At 34.6% G+C, this 16,652-nt stretch overlaps 1 protein-coding gene across 3 annotated transcripts; it reads right to left on the bottom strand.

Annotated features, from left to right (window-relative positions):
* Positions 1-10: 10 nt before the first annotated feature.
* Positions 11-12,117, bottom strand: LOC137932183 (probable RNA-binding protein 46). Of its 3 annotated transcripts, XM_068775779.1 has the most exons (7): positions 11,944-12,117; positions 10,268-10,386; positions 10,094-10,185; positions 9,617-9,912; positions 9,090-9,256; positions 8,317-8,568; positions 2,165-2,247 (listed from the first exon to the last, which is right to left on the bottom strand). In XM_068775779.1, the coding sequence occupies exons 1-7, from the start codon at positions 12,115-12,117 to the stop codon at positions 2,244-2,246; spliced, it is 1,104 nt and encodes a 367-aa protein (XP_068631880.1). In that variant the 3' UTR covers positions 2,165-2,243. The 3 variants fall into 3 exon arrangements, with proteins under 3 accessions (XP_068631879.1, XP_068631877.1, XP_068631880.1); XM_068775778.1 differs by lacking the exons at positions 9,090-9,256; positions 9,617-9,912; positions 10,094-10,185; positions 10,268-10,386; positions 11,944-12,117 and adding exons at positions 11-1,052; positions 1,171-1,290 and having other exon boundaries at positions 2,091-2,247; positions 8,317-8,398; XM_068775776.1 differs by lacking the exons at positions 8,317-8,568; positions 9,090-9,256; positions 9,617-9,912; ... (1 more) ...; positions 10,268-10,386; positions 11,944-12,117 and adding exons at positions 11-1,052; positions 1,171-1,290; positions 6,717-6,976 and having other exon boundaries at positions 2,091-2,247.
* Between the last annotated feature and the right edge of the window lie 4,535 nt (positions 12,118-16,652).

The raw sequence follows: 16,652 nt of genomic DNA, 5'->3' as shown, positions 1-16,652 counted from the left end.
TTCAGCACAATGTTTTATTATTTAAATCTTGTCGCTTGTATAAAATTTACTATAAATATCGTCCTATAGATATATAAAATTAAACCGAATACATGTAGACAAAAGTTATGTAGGACTGTGTCTCGGTGTCCTAACTTGTCTGGTGTCTGGCCATCTGCCAGCCGTGTACTGGACGTAGCCGGGGTCGGTGGGAGTGCCAGACGCTCGACCTTCCAATTCCGGACCTTCCCTATCCCTTTCCTCTATAGGCTCCATGGGAAACAAAGCCGGTGTCTCCGATCTCCTAGACCTCGTCGATCCACGAAGATAATCTTCCAATTGCTGCAACGTTGGTGTTGTAACTATCTTTGCTCGAGAGGGCGAAGTTGATTGCCGTTTCTGTTCGTACGTCGACGAAACATCGTCGTACAAACTCTTCAACCTACCTGTCTTCACTTTTGAGAAGACAGGAGTCTGTAGCTCCGGCAAGTAATCCTCTTTGACAGATAGTTTTCCCTCCATTTTGTCCAAAAATTCCCTGAAGTATCTTTCATTAAACTTTGCAAGTTCTTTCTCATAATGCAAACGCTCAGGTTCTGTTAGTGGATCCGACATTTTGATATAATTTCCGTTACCTACGCCGTTGCGAACAGAACCAAATTTAGATTTCTCTAATTCTTTCTCAATTCCGTCGTTATATTTTATAAAATCTATCTTAGGTTCATCAAAGAGATCAGTCTCATCTTTATTGGACAGCTCTTCTCTTTTAGTCTGTTCTTCTTTCTTTCCTTTTTCTAAATCCAAATCTTTCGGCCGTTCGGGAACATGGCCGTTCGATTTACCATTTGCTAAATTACCATTTACAGTTGGTGGTGTTACAATAGAAACCTTTTTTTCGGGTTTTGGTGAAGTGATTGGATCGGTCTGGGAATGGTGAGTTGCGTAGTAAGACCTCGGTCCCATGAGATCTAGAAGGAAGAGCGCGGCGACTACAAGGGAGAAAGATCCCAAAACCGATGCATTCACAATCAAGTTCCTTGGAATAGAATCCAAAGAAGCTAGCTCGAGTCCCCCTTAAAAACAAAAGAATATTTTGTCACTAACATCATTATGTCAGTAAGCTCAATTTCTAAAAACGGCACAAATGTAAATTTTTAAGTTTACGAAATATAATTAACATAACATATTTACCTAAAATAAGGAAAAACAGCAAACCAAACCCGAGAAAAATTCCTTCCAATATTCGACGACCTCGTGGAATCTCGCGAAAAACTCTTGCTAATATCAAGCCAAAAGTTATTATCACGTAACCTTAAAACAAAGTAAAATGCCGTCAAAATGTTAATAATTCGATGTATTATAACTATGGGACTCGTAACACTAACAAATTATCATTATTAGCGCACCATACAAACTAAAAAAGTTCAATATCACGCAATGTCATATACTCCGCCTCTGTACGTCACCTAGCAGATATCTACATAAACACGTTCACTTCTGTCTTTTGCAGTTTGGTATTAAAGGTAAAAGATCTCAAGGGGTCAAAGCTAAACTTTTTTAGTAGCAAAAAGCTTCAAAACTTTTACACCTATTTCTATTCACTCTGTATTAAGTGATCACCACAAAATAAGTAACATGATTTTTTATCTGTTGAAATGCGACAGGCCAATAACTTCCGGCAATACAATTTCTTTACTTGGATAGTAATTTCAGTAAAATATAAATAATTATTTATTATTAATTAATTTTATTATGTAGTAAATCCGATTTTGAACACTTTCTAAAACCTTGCTTAAAATTTTCGGGTAAGGTGTATACATTATTTGACAGCAAATGAATTATACTCACCTCTTTAGTACTTTCACACCTATATACAATCACCTGTAGTTATACAAGTAATAGCTAATAAAGAAATTAACATGCAATTACAGACGCGTAAGATATCTATTGTTAGACATTATTATTACACTTTAGATGCACAACAAATACAATTCATTAAACGTATATGTAAATATATGTACAATATGCATCCGTGCAAGAGGTTAATCGTTATTAAGCTAACAATTCATTTAATCCAACAGCCACCGATATAAACATTAAGGAATTACAACCTCCATACACGGCATCAGCGAAGGCACCGCCAACAGAATCCCATGTGACGGATGTGAGCAGAGACCATTCTCTCGAAAATTTCTGCAAAAGGAGCGCCAAGCGGGCCTCATCGTCTGTGGAAATCCTCTTCATTATCAGGCACGCCACGCACATTAACTAATTTGGAACATACGATAATATATTTATTAATAATAAGATAGATTTTTATATATATGTATATATATATATATATTTAAAACTCCCAACTGGAGGTAATTGCACATAGCAATAATGTTTAAGGCTCAATTACTCGTACGTTTTCACATATTGTTTTAGGTGAAGTTTTGGTTTAAAAATGCTCATCTATAATATTTGGCCCAGAGTAAAAAACAGTAAAATCATATCCAAACACATAGCTAATTTTAAGGCTTTGTTTAGAACATTTAAAGACTCAAACAACTCGCCGAAGATGGTTGAAAAAGGTCGATGTCATGCAGCTTACAAACACAAGTTATTGCTTGCTTCGTACATTAAATTTTGTCTGTGGTTAAAAATATTTGTTAGGTTAGTTTATTTACGAGTTATTTACTCTTAACACTTAAAAGACTGTCAGCTTATGTTTTGGTAAAAAAAATCATTTTCTTTAATCCTCGTAAGAATGTTAATTAAAAGTTTCAATAAATATGGCTAAAAAACAATAAAAGCAATAAATTAGTTCATTTTCAATAAGATTCTTCTTAGTGTCGAAAAGTTTTCCCTAGGTTTATTTAGTTTCCCGCGTTTGACGAACCAAATAAAGAAGGCGCCGAGCTTAAACCTAATATTTAGTAGCTAAACTAACTATAGTTTTGTATTACAAATGTGATAGAATTGCTACAAAAATTAGGCATTAGATGATAAAATGTTATCAGTGAAAATGTGTTAAATATAAAAAATGCCGCCTATATGGCACCAGGCATGGACTGTCACTGTAAACATGCGTTTTGCAATTCGTCGTTTGTCTGTCCTCTAATAACTGAGTAATTTGTTCGCTTAGTTTACTTATCCTTCTAAATATATTTCGAAACATAGGATTCTTAAACAAATGAATTGTAGGGCCGAATAAAGATGACTTCACATTACATACGCGCATACGTAATGCGTAATGAAATTCATAATCTTTTCTCTCTAATTATAGCTTTGCAGTATTGAAAAAGTGCAATGCATGCGTCTTGAACGACTTTTTTTAATTTTTAAAGTGTGAGTTGTATGCGCCCCACGCGGCCTGAATGGAAAATCTTCAAAAATTATCTTGACACGAAACGTATTAATTTATATGGAAATAAGTATACAGATAATTACAAATTCATACAGTTTAAAAATTGTTCATCTACGATTATCCCAACACAATTATAAACAAATAAAAAGTATTATAATTTTTTTAATAAATATTAAAAAATCAACGTTCTCAGTGCTTGGATCTTTTTTTAACAAACTTAGTAGCAATAATCGGTTAGTAGATATAAATTTAAATAATTCTTTCCTGCAAACACAATCCAAAATTACTTATTTAATTGCGATGATAATTAGCGTTTTTACAACACACTTAAACAACGATGTGGATATCTATATATCTTTAAAACTATAATCACAATGAATACTCAGTTTGTACAATCGCGTTCCTAATAGTTCATCCTGCCATAAAATTAAATTATAAAAAAACATTTTTAACAGATTCTCACGAACCAAGACTGAATTTTTATAATAATACAATTTGAAACAAAATTCCAAAGAAATAACCATATTTTTAATTCTGCCTATTTATGCATCCGCTCCTAGATCAAAATATAACCAGTACAAAGCGTATATAAAATTTGTTTCTCCTTTCTATATTAATTATACTTCCGTAATGTACTTTCTTCACTTTTAATTTAGTATATATATATATAACATCTGTCAGCACGTATGAATTAAAGGTCTTTATTATAAACAGATATAGAAGGTACTATACCAACAAGTCGATAACATATCAGATTTACCTGTGGACAATGCGTAGTTATGGTACAACGACCTGCAGCCATGGCTGCAAAGTCCTCCAAACCTTTGGACGTGTCTATCGTCTCATGGAGCGAGTGTCCACCGTGAGAACGGCTTTGAATAAATCATTAATCGTCTCTTTATTTACCTGGTATGTTTCAACAGACGAAGTACTCGACCTAATACTCAAAGAACACAAAGTTTTTTGTATTAATTCTTTAACTTGCAATTGTTTTTGGTTGTAAAATCGTACTGTGTTCAAATTAAAATACCTAAAACCATGCTTTAAGATATTTATTGCAATAATTTTTTAATAGGTAAAAATATAAAGTATTACTGTATATCTACAATTTTATTAAAATTAGAACATCACAATGTTATAGATTAAGTTACCAAAACTTAAGATTACGGCGGTAACCTAAGCTAATCGCATTATGTCACCTATTGGTATGTCATAATGGTAAACACGTGCCCACGCATCGCAAGAAACTGCGTAAAGTTATGTAATATCACTACTTTAGGCATTTCAACACTGACTCTCACTGGGCAGTATAAATTTAAATTGTAGAGTTCTAAAGAAACAACTCTCAAATATTTTTTAATAGTTTTAATATTTGACTTAGGTACAGATTAATTGAAAGCTCGGATGCCGATGGGTTAAGAGGGTCACTCGACTATTGTTTAGTTACATTAGCCTCAAAACATAGATGACACGCCCTTCTATTAATTACATGATAAAAAAATAAGTATCATCATATAGGTTTGTTTTTATTCAAGAGAGCAATCTCAATTCACAATTTCGAAGTTTAATCACTAGATGACACTTTTCTGATAGGGCAAACAAAATAAAGGCCTAATACGTGTAAATTCTAGATGCACTTAAATACAAACAACAAAATGTCAGGTTTACGTCACTTACAATTTATCTAACTTTATAAATCATTATCATATCGACATTTAGACACCCACTTCCGAAGCTTATGCCTCCCCCAAAGATCACCACGACCGGTGTTGCGCTATCTGCGACTTCCTGCGATACACCTAGTGAGGAATAGGTTCTTATGGTGCCTTTCGAGGGTAGGCCCTCACCGCATCTACAGACTAGTGGTCAAGAACCTTCCAGCACAAACAGAAAATGGTTCCACGAGCGATGTGCCCCGCCCGGTGTTCACTTCTGACCACCAAATCTGCGTCGCATTTCCTTTCAAATTCGACTTCGCACCGAACCTCTTGTCATAGCTCTTTAGATGTATTAAATATCTGTATAATAAATTGTCGTATAACTACGTCATAGACATGACGCTACTCACACATGTTTAAGACTTAAGGAAATAAAAAACTATCTCTGTTTATGGTAGCTCCAAAAGCCTTTTCATTTATACTCGTCCAACTCTCCTCTGGAAGGACAATATTCGGTCATTTAGCTATAACGAAATACACCTCAACTTTTTTTTACCAATAAACAAAAATATTTTACAACTTGCAATAAATATTTTAAAAGTTTAAATTCCAAATTCAAATTTCATGCGGTGACGTATTTTTTAAAGAATTATTGTTCTTAATTTGAAACGCAATCCTGGTATGGTAATGTTCTATCTCTCTGCTCCATATAGCACGAAGTCGACATTGTAATAACCCTAATTGACTCATTAGAGTTCGTCTCAACATAGCTAGTGTAATTAAAGTTTAACATAGTTACAGAGTACTTAATGAGTCACAGATAATAACATCGGTTCAATAAGACATCTAATAAAACGTGTGAATTCTGTTCACATTGATAATTACAATCAAGGCAGGTAAATCGCTACATTAGCTAGAGTATCAAATATCTTAGGTGAGGTAAATAATCTATTTTTAAGATTGACTCCGTGACTGAAAAGGAATCTAGTATGTACTGAAATAGTAGTTATTTAGTTTGCGACTTATAATAAAAAATCCAATTCTAGCAGATGTTAGAAAAGATAGATTTTCCCACAATAAAAGATTACCTGGCCGATTTAAGATCTTCACTGAAGCTGTTAGAGCTTCGAGAGTTTCGAGTATCCATCAGCAATCAATATAACTGAATATAATAGTGCTACAACCATAGATTGTAACTATAGTGTGGACCTTTGCAAGAAAAAGCGTTAGTCGTTACTCGCAATAGATAAGAGTCGATAACAAATATAGACTACGTTATCAGCTTACAATTTAGAACTTAAGTTCTTTTTTTACTTATAATTATAAAAACAGAATATTGTTATTATATTGAATGTTGTTCCTGTGTGCACAGGATCGAGTATTTTATATATACCGAAGGTATGTCTCCACTTAATTTCCAAACAATGCTCGATAATTTGTTAAGACCCTAAGATCGATTATTTAAGTATAAGCAATAGTAATAATTGAATTCTAATAGCAGGTTTCTTTGTCAGAGACTATTTTACGCCACAACCAATTGTTAATCGTTCCCAAAAAAATAGTATGTAAAGATATATTTGTAGATTAATATCTGATATTACTTTGAACTGAATTACAGTTTAAAGTTAAATTTAACGGTAAGTTAAAACTAGTAGCTGCATGAACATATTATATTTCGGATTCTTTACCGGTCGGTGTATGTGACAGGTGCGTCTTGCGGGTATACTTACAAACTCGACTATCTTAAGCGCGACCCACTTGTCGCAGACCGCCATGGCGGCAGATAAAGCGGTCGCCGTTGCACAACACAGCACTGCCGACTACCCAGCGACTACCCGAGCCCGTCAAAATCCCAACATGCTCTCCACGCACAGACACGGCTGCGCGACACAAACGCAGCGCTACGTTTGAAACCCACCACCATTAACATGCCGCATCGCCATGTGACATTGAACAAAAATCACACAATACCACCACAAGCGTGCAACGTTAGTCAAGCAAAACAGGTATGAGAAATAAAACACAAAAGCACACATTAAAACATTATACTTAAATTTATTAATCAATACTGGCATGCAATATTATCATTTTAAAAGCTCATAAAACATTGAGAGATAAATTCATGTCACATTAGAAAATGTTTTAGATTTAGCTAATGTTTAGATAATTTCATAATGCTGCGCCATATTTGCTGAGAAAACAGTTCCAAATTGATTTACGTACTTAAAACCTGATTTTAAAATAGACTTATTGATAAACAGAAATAGTAAACTACAATAACATGAATATTTTCGTTGAAAAAACTTCAAAAAAATGTAGACATCGCCAGTTTTGCGGAAATCCTACGCGAATGGGAGAATAGAAATCCTTGCCTCCGCGGTTGCGCTTACTTCATATTCTAAACAATAAAACATTAGAGACATGTGCTTACATATATCGAGAGCGCCTCCCAAAAAGCGGAGAATTTGATACATTTGTAATTGAATCTCAATTGCATTCTTAATTAAAACAGAAAAGAATAAAAGATTCTAAAATTTAAAAAGTTTTTTACCCCTCTTGTGCTTTTTTTATAGCAAGCCAAAAGACCTCAGTAGATTCAGATACATGACGTGATTTTTTGGAATTATGAAGAGGCAAAATAATCAGTCTCCATCCCTTCCATAAAACCTTAAAACTCGTCATCACATTTGACAACAACCCTATTCCTAATTCCAACTCATAGAACATGGGACAGCTTTGCCAAGATAAATCAATTCGTTCTTATAATTTAAACATCAGTATATGTAGCTAATTACAACATTAATTCTGAAATTCATTGGACAAAACTATCCCTTCTTATGCTTCAAATCATCAAAATCCCCCCACCATGCAAGAGCTAACAATAAACATAGGCATTTTAATTCATGCAATAAATTAATCAACAAAAATAAAATGATTAGTGAATTAAATACTAAATAACTGTGCAGTGGGCAATTGTGTTACATAGAAAATATATATATTTAATAAGATATATTTTTATGTATCTATTAATGTACTTCCACCTAAAAATTTCCTTACGACATCTTTTGAAAAAAATAAGGACAATCTGCAATATATTTACTACATATCAAAATTAAAAAAATTAGTGCTGGTCCTTAGAGTTGTTCCAGTGAAAGACATCTACTTATTTTATTATTCTGTTACCATCTATATGCTGTTAATAATTATCTATTATATTAAGACAAGCCGTTAGTAATTTTGAAAGAACAGCTATTTTAATCTTCTACAATTGCCCCTAAGAAATCACATTTGTTACATGCACAGTTACTAAGCAAGACAATACAGACTTACTCGGGTTTCTTGTAAGTGATGAATTCCTGCAGAGGATGGCGTGTGGTCCACGGATTAAAGTCCTGCGTAGGTGGTGCGTCCGACGGAGGCATAGTGGCCGCAGGAGGCATACCTAAATTCTGTGCTGCAGACGCAACAGGTGACCATACAGCACGTTCGCTGCCCTCAAAACCTAGCCCTGTGCTGAGGTTTAGCGAATCCATTGACGTCGTCATCGAGTCTAAACCGTTGGATCCACGGTTCCAGGACCACCTAGTAAAATTAAATATTTTGAAGTTATTTGCATATTTTTAAAATAAAACTGATAATCCCATCTCCAGTTACTAAAACTGTGTATGTTAGATATTGTAAGATCAAAAGAATACCTAGAAATAAGAACCTTAAAAATAGTGAGATTCTCAATACTAAATGAAATAAAAAAACTTAAGGAAGTTGTTTGCATGGCTGTTCGTCAAGGAACACTATTACAAAATTTAGTGGATAATGTTACTTTGCCCAATAAAATATAAACCCTATATTAAAAGGGTTTTCCACAGTGGGGCTGGGTGCATGAGTTTTAATCCCTATTGCACTTTGTATCTTAGTCTATCATCTTCAAACAAGATGATTATCCCTCTGCTTGAAGTGTGTGTGACATTATATGGGATCTGTGAATAAGCAATTATGCAATAACTTATGTAGGTGAAAGATTAAGCTGAAGCTTTATTGAAAGCATAATTAATCATGCTTTCAATGGAGTAGTAAGATGATTGAACACTGTGTGCAAGACTTACTCATTATGGGCGGCTGCATTGCGCTGAGCCTCCTGTATCATGCGTAGACGGCGCACCTGCGACCAGGGCTCCAGCGTGTAGGACGGCGCGGCGGGCGGCGGAGACCCCGTGCCCTCCTCCGGCACACGAATCAATTCCACGCCGCGCTCGGGGCTCCAGCGTCCGATCTAGAGTATTAAGCAGATGGATTTGATTTTGACAACCACTTTACACTGTATACAATTTTTATTAAGATAGCAAACAGCAGAGGACTGGAGTCACTTTTCTAACTTATTTATGACCAATGAAAATTAATGGTACATATTAATCCGGTGCAATGAAGACGCTAACACAGGGCGAATTTGGGATCAACTGGGTTTTAAGTCTTATGTATGCAAATTGGATGCAAACATAGCAAGACCGGGCATCGTGGCGATCTTTGCATTAGTACTGTACCTGCCATCATCTATCGATAAGATTATTATCACGTGTCAAGAATGCACAAAAGCTAGAGAGAGGTGTAATGTAAATATGACAAAAGTTCAAACCTCGCGATATTGGCGAAGCAGCTGCGGTGACTGCGGCAGTGACCAGTCAACGGCTGGGCGGGCGCCTCCGCCCCATGCAGCCGCGGCTGCTGCCACCAGAGCTTTGCGCGCCATTGCGGCACCGCGGTGAGACTTGTATTCCACAATAGCAGCGCAAGACGCCACCGAGCGCCGAATCCTCACTTCCTGCACCTCATCAGTCAACGCGTACAGTAACCGCACAATTTCGGCGGATGGCGTAGTAGGTGGAATGCGAGAGATGAAGATGCGGCAGTTATTGATCGAAGGGCAGACGCCTTGAAAGTTACAATAGCAAGCATACAATAGATATCAACAAATTAAACACATTAACATCAAAAGAAATTTGAAACAAAGTAAACAATGTAATTCTGTTCACCCCTTTTAGATAAACTGTCGCACAAACTTATGATATTCATCATTTAAACATGTCACGAAGGCAAGTAAACAGATACATACCTAATTGCCAAGATGGTCTAATCATATAGTTATTGAACATTCTAATAGCGTTGCTCGCCTCGACATCCGTGGTGTACATAGCGAAGGCATATCTGTATGTAAAACGACGTAATTAATGAATGATAGCATGTAACAAGATTATTCATAATACCAATGCTGATAACCAAAACTTACCCCCTGTTCCACCCGGAAAAGTTAATCATGAGGCGAAACTCGAATAATTCGCCAGCTTGTCGGAACAAAGGTACCAGCGTATCCTCAAAGCAGTCGTGAGGAATGCGTCCAATGAATACCTACATCAAAGAATATTGTTACTGAGTAATCGAAATTTATTTCCATATTAGGGAATCCGCATTCTTCTTGTGGAAAATATGCACCAGAAATTAAAAAAAGCAAATGTACCGAAGTGTTATTCCTGCTAATTTGTGCAAATAATTTCGCTTTAAGATTTGCATTAACATACGATAACTCAGTATTTTAAAATTATCAATTCCGATTAACGAGTAACAAATGTAAAATGTTGTCATAATAATATTATAAAGCGATGTGTCCCCCCCCCCCCCGCTTAGCGGTATGGATCATTTTACATAAAAATCATAACATGATCCAGGTAAATCAAAAACTTTATAATAGAACATTGGGCCCAGACACGTTTACTTAATACAATGCTATTGTTTAATATTTTCGACACAAAAAACCGTTAAGATCCCCAATTTTTCCAATAAATTAATTCAAAATAAGGGATTCCGCCATTTAGCGCGTAATACTTAGGAAAACGCAAGTGCATAAACAAAATGGCGCCGGCGTAATTATACAATTTTATAATGAGCTCTCTTTAAGTACACAATAAAAATACGTATGGGGGCCAAAAAAAATATTGCTGTCCTAAAAATTCAATTTACATAATATATATCTAATACGGCAGTAATCGTCTGTAAGCATATACATCTACATTACATGCACAAGTTTTCGTAAATTTGAAATGTTAAACTTTTAATTTTCAAAATCATCTACACGGGGGATGAGCAAAAATAATTATATAAAGGGGTAATATTTAAGAATTTCATGTCTCTTTCATATCCTAAACATGGAGTGTATTGGTTTTGAACCAAACGAGACAGATACATATATCTGAACATCTATATAGTAACAGCTCCAGGGCTCTGAGCAGTCTCGGTCTAGGCTCTGTTTTTTTGAAAGATCGATTTTTAGACAGATCGCAGTGCGCCAAGTACCTAAGAAGCTCAAGCTCGCCGTGGGGACTTCGACTCGTCTTTGCCAAAGTCCTATGAGACGAAATACATACACATAAATATGTTATTAAAAAACTTTGTTATACTAGACTCTGCGCTCGACATTTTCGACCCGATTAAGTAGCAAATCGACGCGATTTTCGCGAAAGTATCGGGAAATTTTTAGGTACAATAAAATTTAGAAAGGACATCAAAAGTTTCGGAACCTTCTCAAGTACCCGTAACGCATTCCTATCGCCTGGAGCTATCGTAATGTAACAAACACCATTGTCGCCGATCGAGCGCCATCCGAACTACGGCACTAGTAGCCGTGGCGCCGGAGGCGCCTTCCGACCGCAAAGGGTTTAAAGACTCATATTTATTAAAATACTCGAATCCAAATTTATCAATTCGCACAGTAACTGCAGTGTTTAAGAACTTGCATAATAGAGGACTGTCTACAGTCGTAGGAATATTACCAAGCAATTTTAAAAAATATATTAAACCAATTTACTTAAGATATTCCCCGCATTCAACGATAATAAATAAAATTGGCGGGCATTTTAAATTTCAATATAGTATTTTTTTCTCACAATTAAACCAATTTATTACACTTACCTCACAATTTCTAGAAGGTTCGGGTCCATTCCAAGCATGAGGAGCTTTTCTATAAATTCTCTGACCGTTGATTTGTGTTAAGGTGTAGGATGTGTTTTCAGTTAACGACAATAATCTCGATGATAATTCATATTGATTCACTTCACTAGATGCATAATGCTTAAGAGGAGGCATTTTTATCTAATATATAATTTTATACTTATAAAATATTTTAAATATATTACTGTAGACGTATGCACACCTCGGGTGAGCCCAAAAAAAGAAATGAAAATTTGACTGCTATATGAAATGGTCGATCAATTAACAAAATGGTGGTCTGAAATTTTGACCTTGAACTAATAATCAAAATTTCAACTCAATTATAAAATGTTCACTAAACTAAAAACGTAGTTGCATTTTATTAGACTATAATTTAATAAACAAAATACTATATATGCTTTTATCATATTACATTAAGCAATAGTTTTGGTTAAAAGTAGAAAATTAACTATTTTTACGGAAATAACAGGCGCAGTAATTCAAATTCGATTTTCGAAAAAAATACTATTCTGTTAGTGATGTTGCACAATTTTATTATTAAATGTCATAATATTTACTAAATATTTATTAGAAAATATTTATCAAAATTGTTTGCGTATTTGTGTCACAAGTAAGCTTTTGAATACATTGCATCCTTCGTCGAATATATTTGAATATTTGATTAACTAAATAACTGTCATGAACTAGTCATTGATATGGAAGTGAAAATATTCGCAAACATCAAGATCTATTTCCTATATCTACCGTGAACTTCGTATATGTACTTTCCAATAAAATCTATAGGACTTTGAAAAATTAGAATGTCGGTAAATTATTCTTTATTTATTTATTTTCCTATTATAGTCTTTATTCAACATTTTGTTCAATGGACTATAAATTTTCGTTTCTACCTAGAAGTATACGTAATATATTTGACTAAAAAATGGTTGAATGTTGAAACATAAAATTTCGTTATAATCTTTAAAACTTTAATTAATCATATATTATTAAAAACCTTGACGTTATTTTATATTACAATTAATATTGATCGGATTAAAATTAATTTAGATTTTTGTTGATTAATTAGGTTAATTTACTTAACTAATACAGGAAGTTCTATTATTATCCAATCGCATAAAACGATCCTTCAAGATAATATTATATAACTAATATTTCAAAGCTTAATAATTACTTGTTTTAATGATGATTTTTATGCTTAGTTAAATCGTTACCTGTACAGCTCCATCTATAATAACAATTTTCGATTACTATTTCATAAATTTTAACTTAAATAAGCGGCGATTGAAATCTTGAATAAATTAACTACAGAAAGAAGTTCATTTGTTATAAATGAGAATAGCAGTTCATACGCAAGCACCTAAGCAGACGTGGTTCCCCTTCAATAAAAAATATTATGACAATTATGAATAATACAATAATAAATAATACAATATTCCGACAGAAGTTGGCCATAGTAGCATTTTTCTGCATTAAGTTCCCGAAGCGAGCACGAGACGACTAATGTAGATATATAAGTATGGAATGCTACTTAATTAAGAATTGATATATAAATTATGGAAAAGGAATGATATATTGTAATATATGAAGAGTACCGAATAAATATACGAATAATCCACACATTTTCAAGTATTAAAAAAGACATCACATTTAACAATTTTATTACAAATTTATTTGAAATTATTTATAAAATCCTAATTCATATTAGTTGACGATATGTTTAAGTTAATGTGCATATGAGCATCCAATTAATGTAGACAACTGTTAAATACGGCTTTACATGCGCCACTTTTTTCCTTGCAATCTGACTCATATCTAAACTATTTCTCAATTGCATTCTCAGTATGTAAATTCTTCGCGTTACAGGATTCATCCGAAGTATTTGAGGTTTAGTGAAATATTCCAATTTCTTCTGATCTAAAAGCTTCATGACCTTTGGACTTATAGCCGGTACTGCTTCTAATTCTAAGACACTGATGTGCTCTTTTGGTATACCTATACACAAAACATGCTTATGAAGGAAACAATAAAAAGCGTTAATTATAATATTTTATTCCAAAAGGGGCTGTTATATAATATTGAGCTGTTAAGTTCTTACGAAAAATACACTAGCACAATTGATAGAAATTTTTAAATATAGAATACGGTTCTTTCATTATTTCATTTTATATATTTTTTTATTTTATTATACCTTATGAGTAATTATTTTTAACTTATTATTTTTCAAACAACATATAACCTTGTTTCAAATTTACACAGATATTTTAAAAAGTTTATGCAATATTTTTATTTTATTACTTTACATATACTTACATATAAACAGTTCGTTGAGTCGACTGATTTCATGTGAAGACCATTTATAGGGGTCTCCATAAGCATTAGGGTGAATGGCAATGTTGTAAAGAGTCTAAAAATTATGCAATTAATTTGACAGTAATATGTAAGGCGGAATAATTTATAGCAATTATTATAATTACTCGTCTGAAATGGCAGCGGGTCGTGCAAATAGCTCATTCAACCGGCAGCCGTTGTGCTGAAAGGATTACGAGTTTCGACCGGTAGATGCAACGAGGATAGGCTTTTCACCAGGTGGACGACGTAGTCAATGTCACCGGAAATCGCTTGATGCGGACAGCACAATACCGGTCATAGTGGTGATCTTGGTGACGGCAGTCGATACCTGCCATGATGATGATTACAATGCCCGGCGGAAAGAGACAATCGGCTTTTTTCGGCTTCGTAGAGCGTTATCTCTGTCGCACGACTGACAAAACATCACATAGGTAGTATGGGACAGAGATAATGCTCTACGAAGCTAAAATTAGATGATTCTCTTTCCAAAGGTGAGGACGATGTGCAATATTTATCGCCGGATACTGTAATTATTTTTATTAAACACGTGAATTTCTTATTTTAAATGTCGAAAACAGTTCCATTTGCAACTCGCAAAGATAACCTCACTTTTATTATTAATAAAGATGAAAATTGTGGAATATTTTGATATTACCCTTGCCGATAATGTTTGTTTTAATTTATTATTTTATATATTCGGTAGCGATTATATTGATTCCGCCTACAAAAACATGTTTTAAAAATTTTACTTTTGACATTTAAAAGATCTATATTTATATTGACTAGACTAAACTGGTTTCGTGAAATTGGTTAGGTTATGAAATTATATTAACCTTTTTTTGCTGTACACTACATCTTTCAAGTTTGCCCAAAACGTCAATGTTAAGTTTCTTAAAAGTATTCGGAGTGATTCTTTGTAATTCGAAATCAGGAAAACCGCACAGCAAATAACCCAACTCGTTGATTCGTGAACCGTTCTTGTACCAGTCACCGCCAAAATATCTTCGGTAGGCAGCCACCAATACCCCAAACTGAAAACAAAAATTAATCTCTGTCCCGCGGGACTCGGGAGAAAACTAGTCGTATTAATATGAATTCAAGGCGGTATCGTCTAATTCTCGTAAGACATCTTAATAATTGGGAAACAGGTTAAAATCCGATAACAGCTTAAGAAACTAATTACTGACACATTCACTTTCTTAACAGAATAAGACTTTAGTAACGCAAACGTCATAACGTCCATTGAGACGCTATCAATCTGCGACACTAACGCTCGCCTTTGTTAGCGATGTTCCCAATACTTGTTTTTGCAATATTACCCTACATTTTCATAAACACATTAACAATTGCATAGTACCCTAACTTGACCACTTAATGTTTTACAATATTGAGCGATACAGCAGAGGTTCAACCCTCGGGCATCCTTGAAACAGAATGATGAACGCGTTTCAAGTGACAGCCCGAGTCTAACTTATTTAGGCAGCCAACGCTCCCTTTTAAACCAGCGTCAGCGTCTGTTTCAACTTAGTGTCTGCACTTAGAACTTAGTGTCCTCCAAAGACCGTGAAATAAGTCAAGTCATTAATAACTGTAAAGATATCGAAGATAAGCGGTTTTAGCGCAAAACCAGTGAGATTACGTGCAAATAGCATTTATCAATGACAACAAGGCAACGGACTGATTCGAAATTGCACAGATACAGTTAAGTTCTTCATTTCAGCTGCAATATATACACAAGTGGACAAGAGCATCCCGCAGTGACTTTCAATAACCTTGTTAAAGTCGTCTGTCCACTTTTTAAGTGGACCTCCTACGCTGCGCTTACCGACCCGTGGTCTCCATTTCAGAAACTTAAAGCCTTAGCGGCTATCTGTTCTGCGAGCTATGTAGAGTGCCGGCTGCAACTTCAACTTGCTAATTCGCTGAACTGTCTGTTACTTTCGTTGATCTACGAATTTCCTCTCCTGATTCGATCTCGTAGAGCAATACCAACCATAATCCACGGCTTATTAAGCGACCGTAGGCCAATGAGGCCCAGAGCAAGACACCACATTTTGTAACTATAAGTCATCACAGATAACCCACATCAGTCGTAGAATTTTGACAGTTACATTACAAACAAACATTACCTTTCTATTCTCTAAATTAACATAGTGATTTGTGAAATATTTGTATACTGAGTATTCTCCAAAATTAACATAGTACAAATCCTCCTCCGGTATAACATTTAGAAGACTACCGAAGGCCAGAAATTCACGACCTTGTAAAAATGCCGCAGTTTTTCCATCTGAAAAGGTTATCACAATGAAAATTTCGTACAC

This window comes from Battus philenor, unplaced genomic scaffold, assembly GCF_028537555.1.
Source record: "Battus philenor isolate CCGP_79_NKW_IND1 unplaced genomic scaffold, ilBatPhil1.0.hap1 SCAF_9, whole genome shotgun sequence".
Classification (NCBI taxonomy): Eukaryota; Metazoa; Arthropoda; class Insecta; order Lepidoptera; family Papilionidae; genus Battus; species Battus philenor.
Note: the sequence above shows the minus strand (reverse complement) of the source record. Positions and strands in the feature narration are given on the sequence as shown.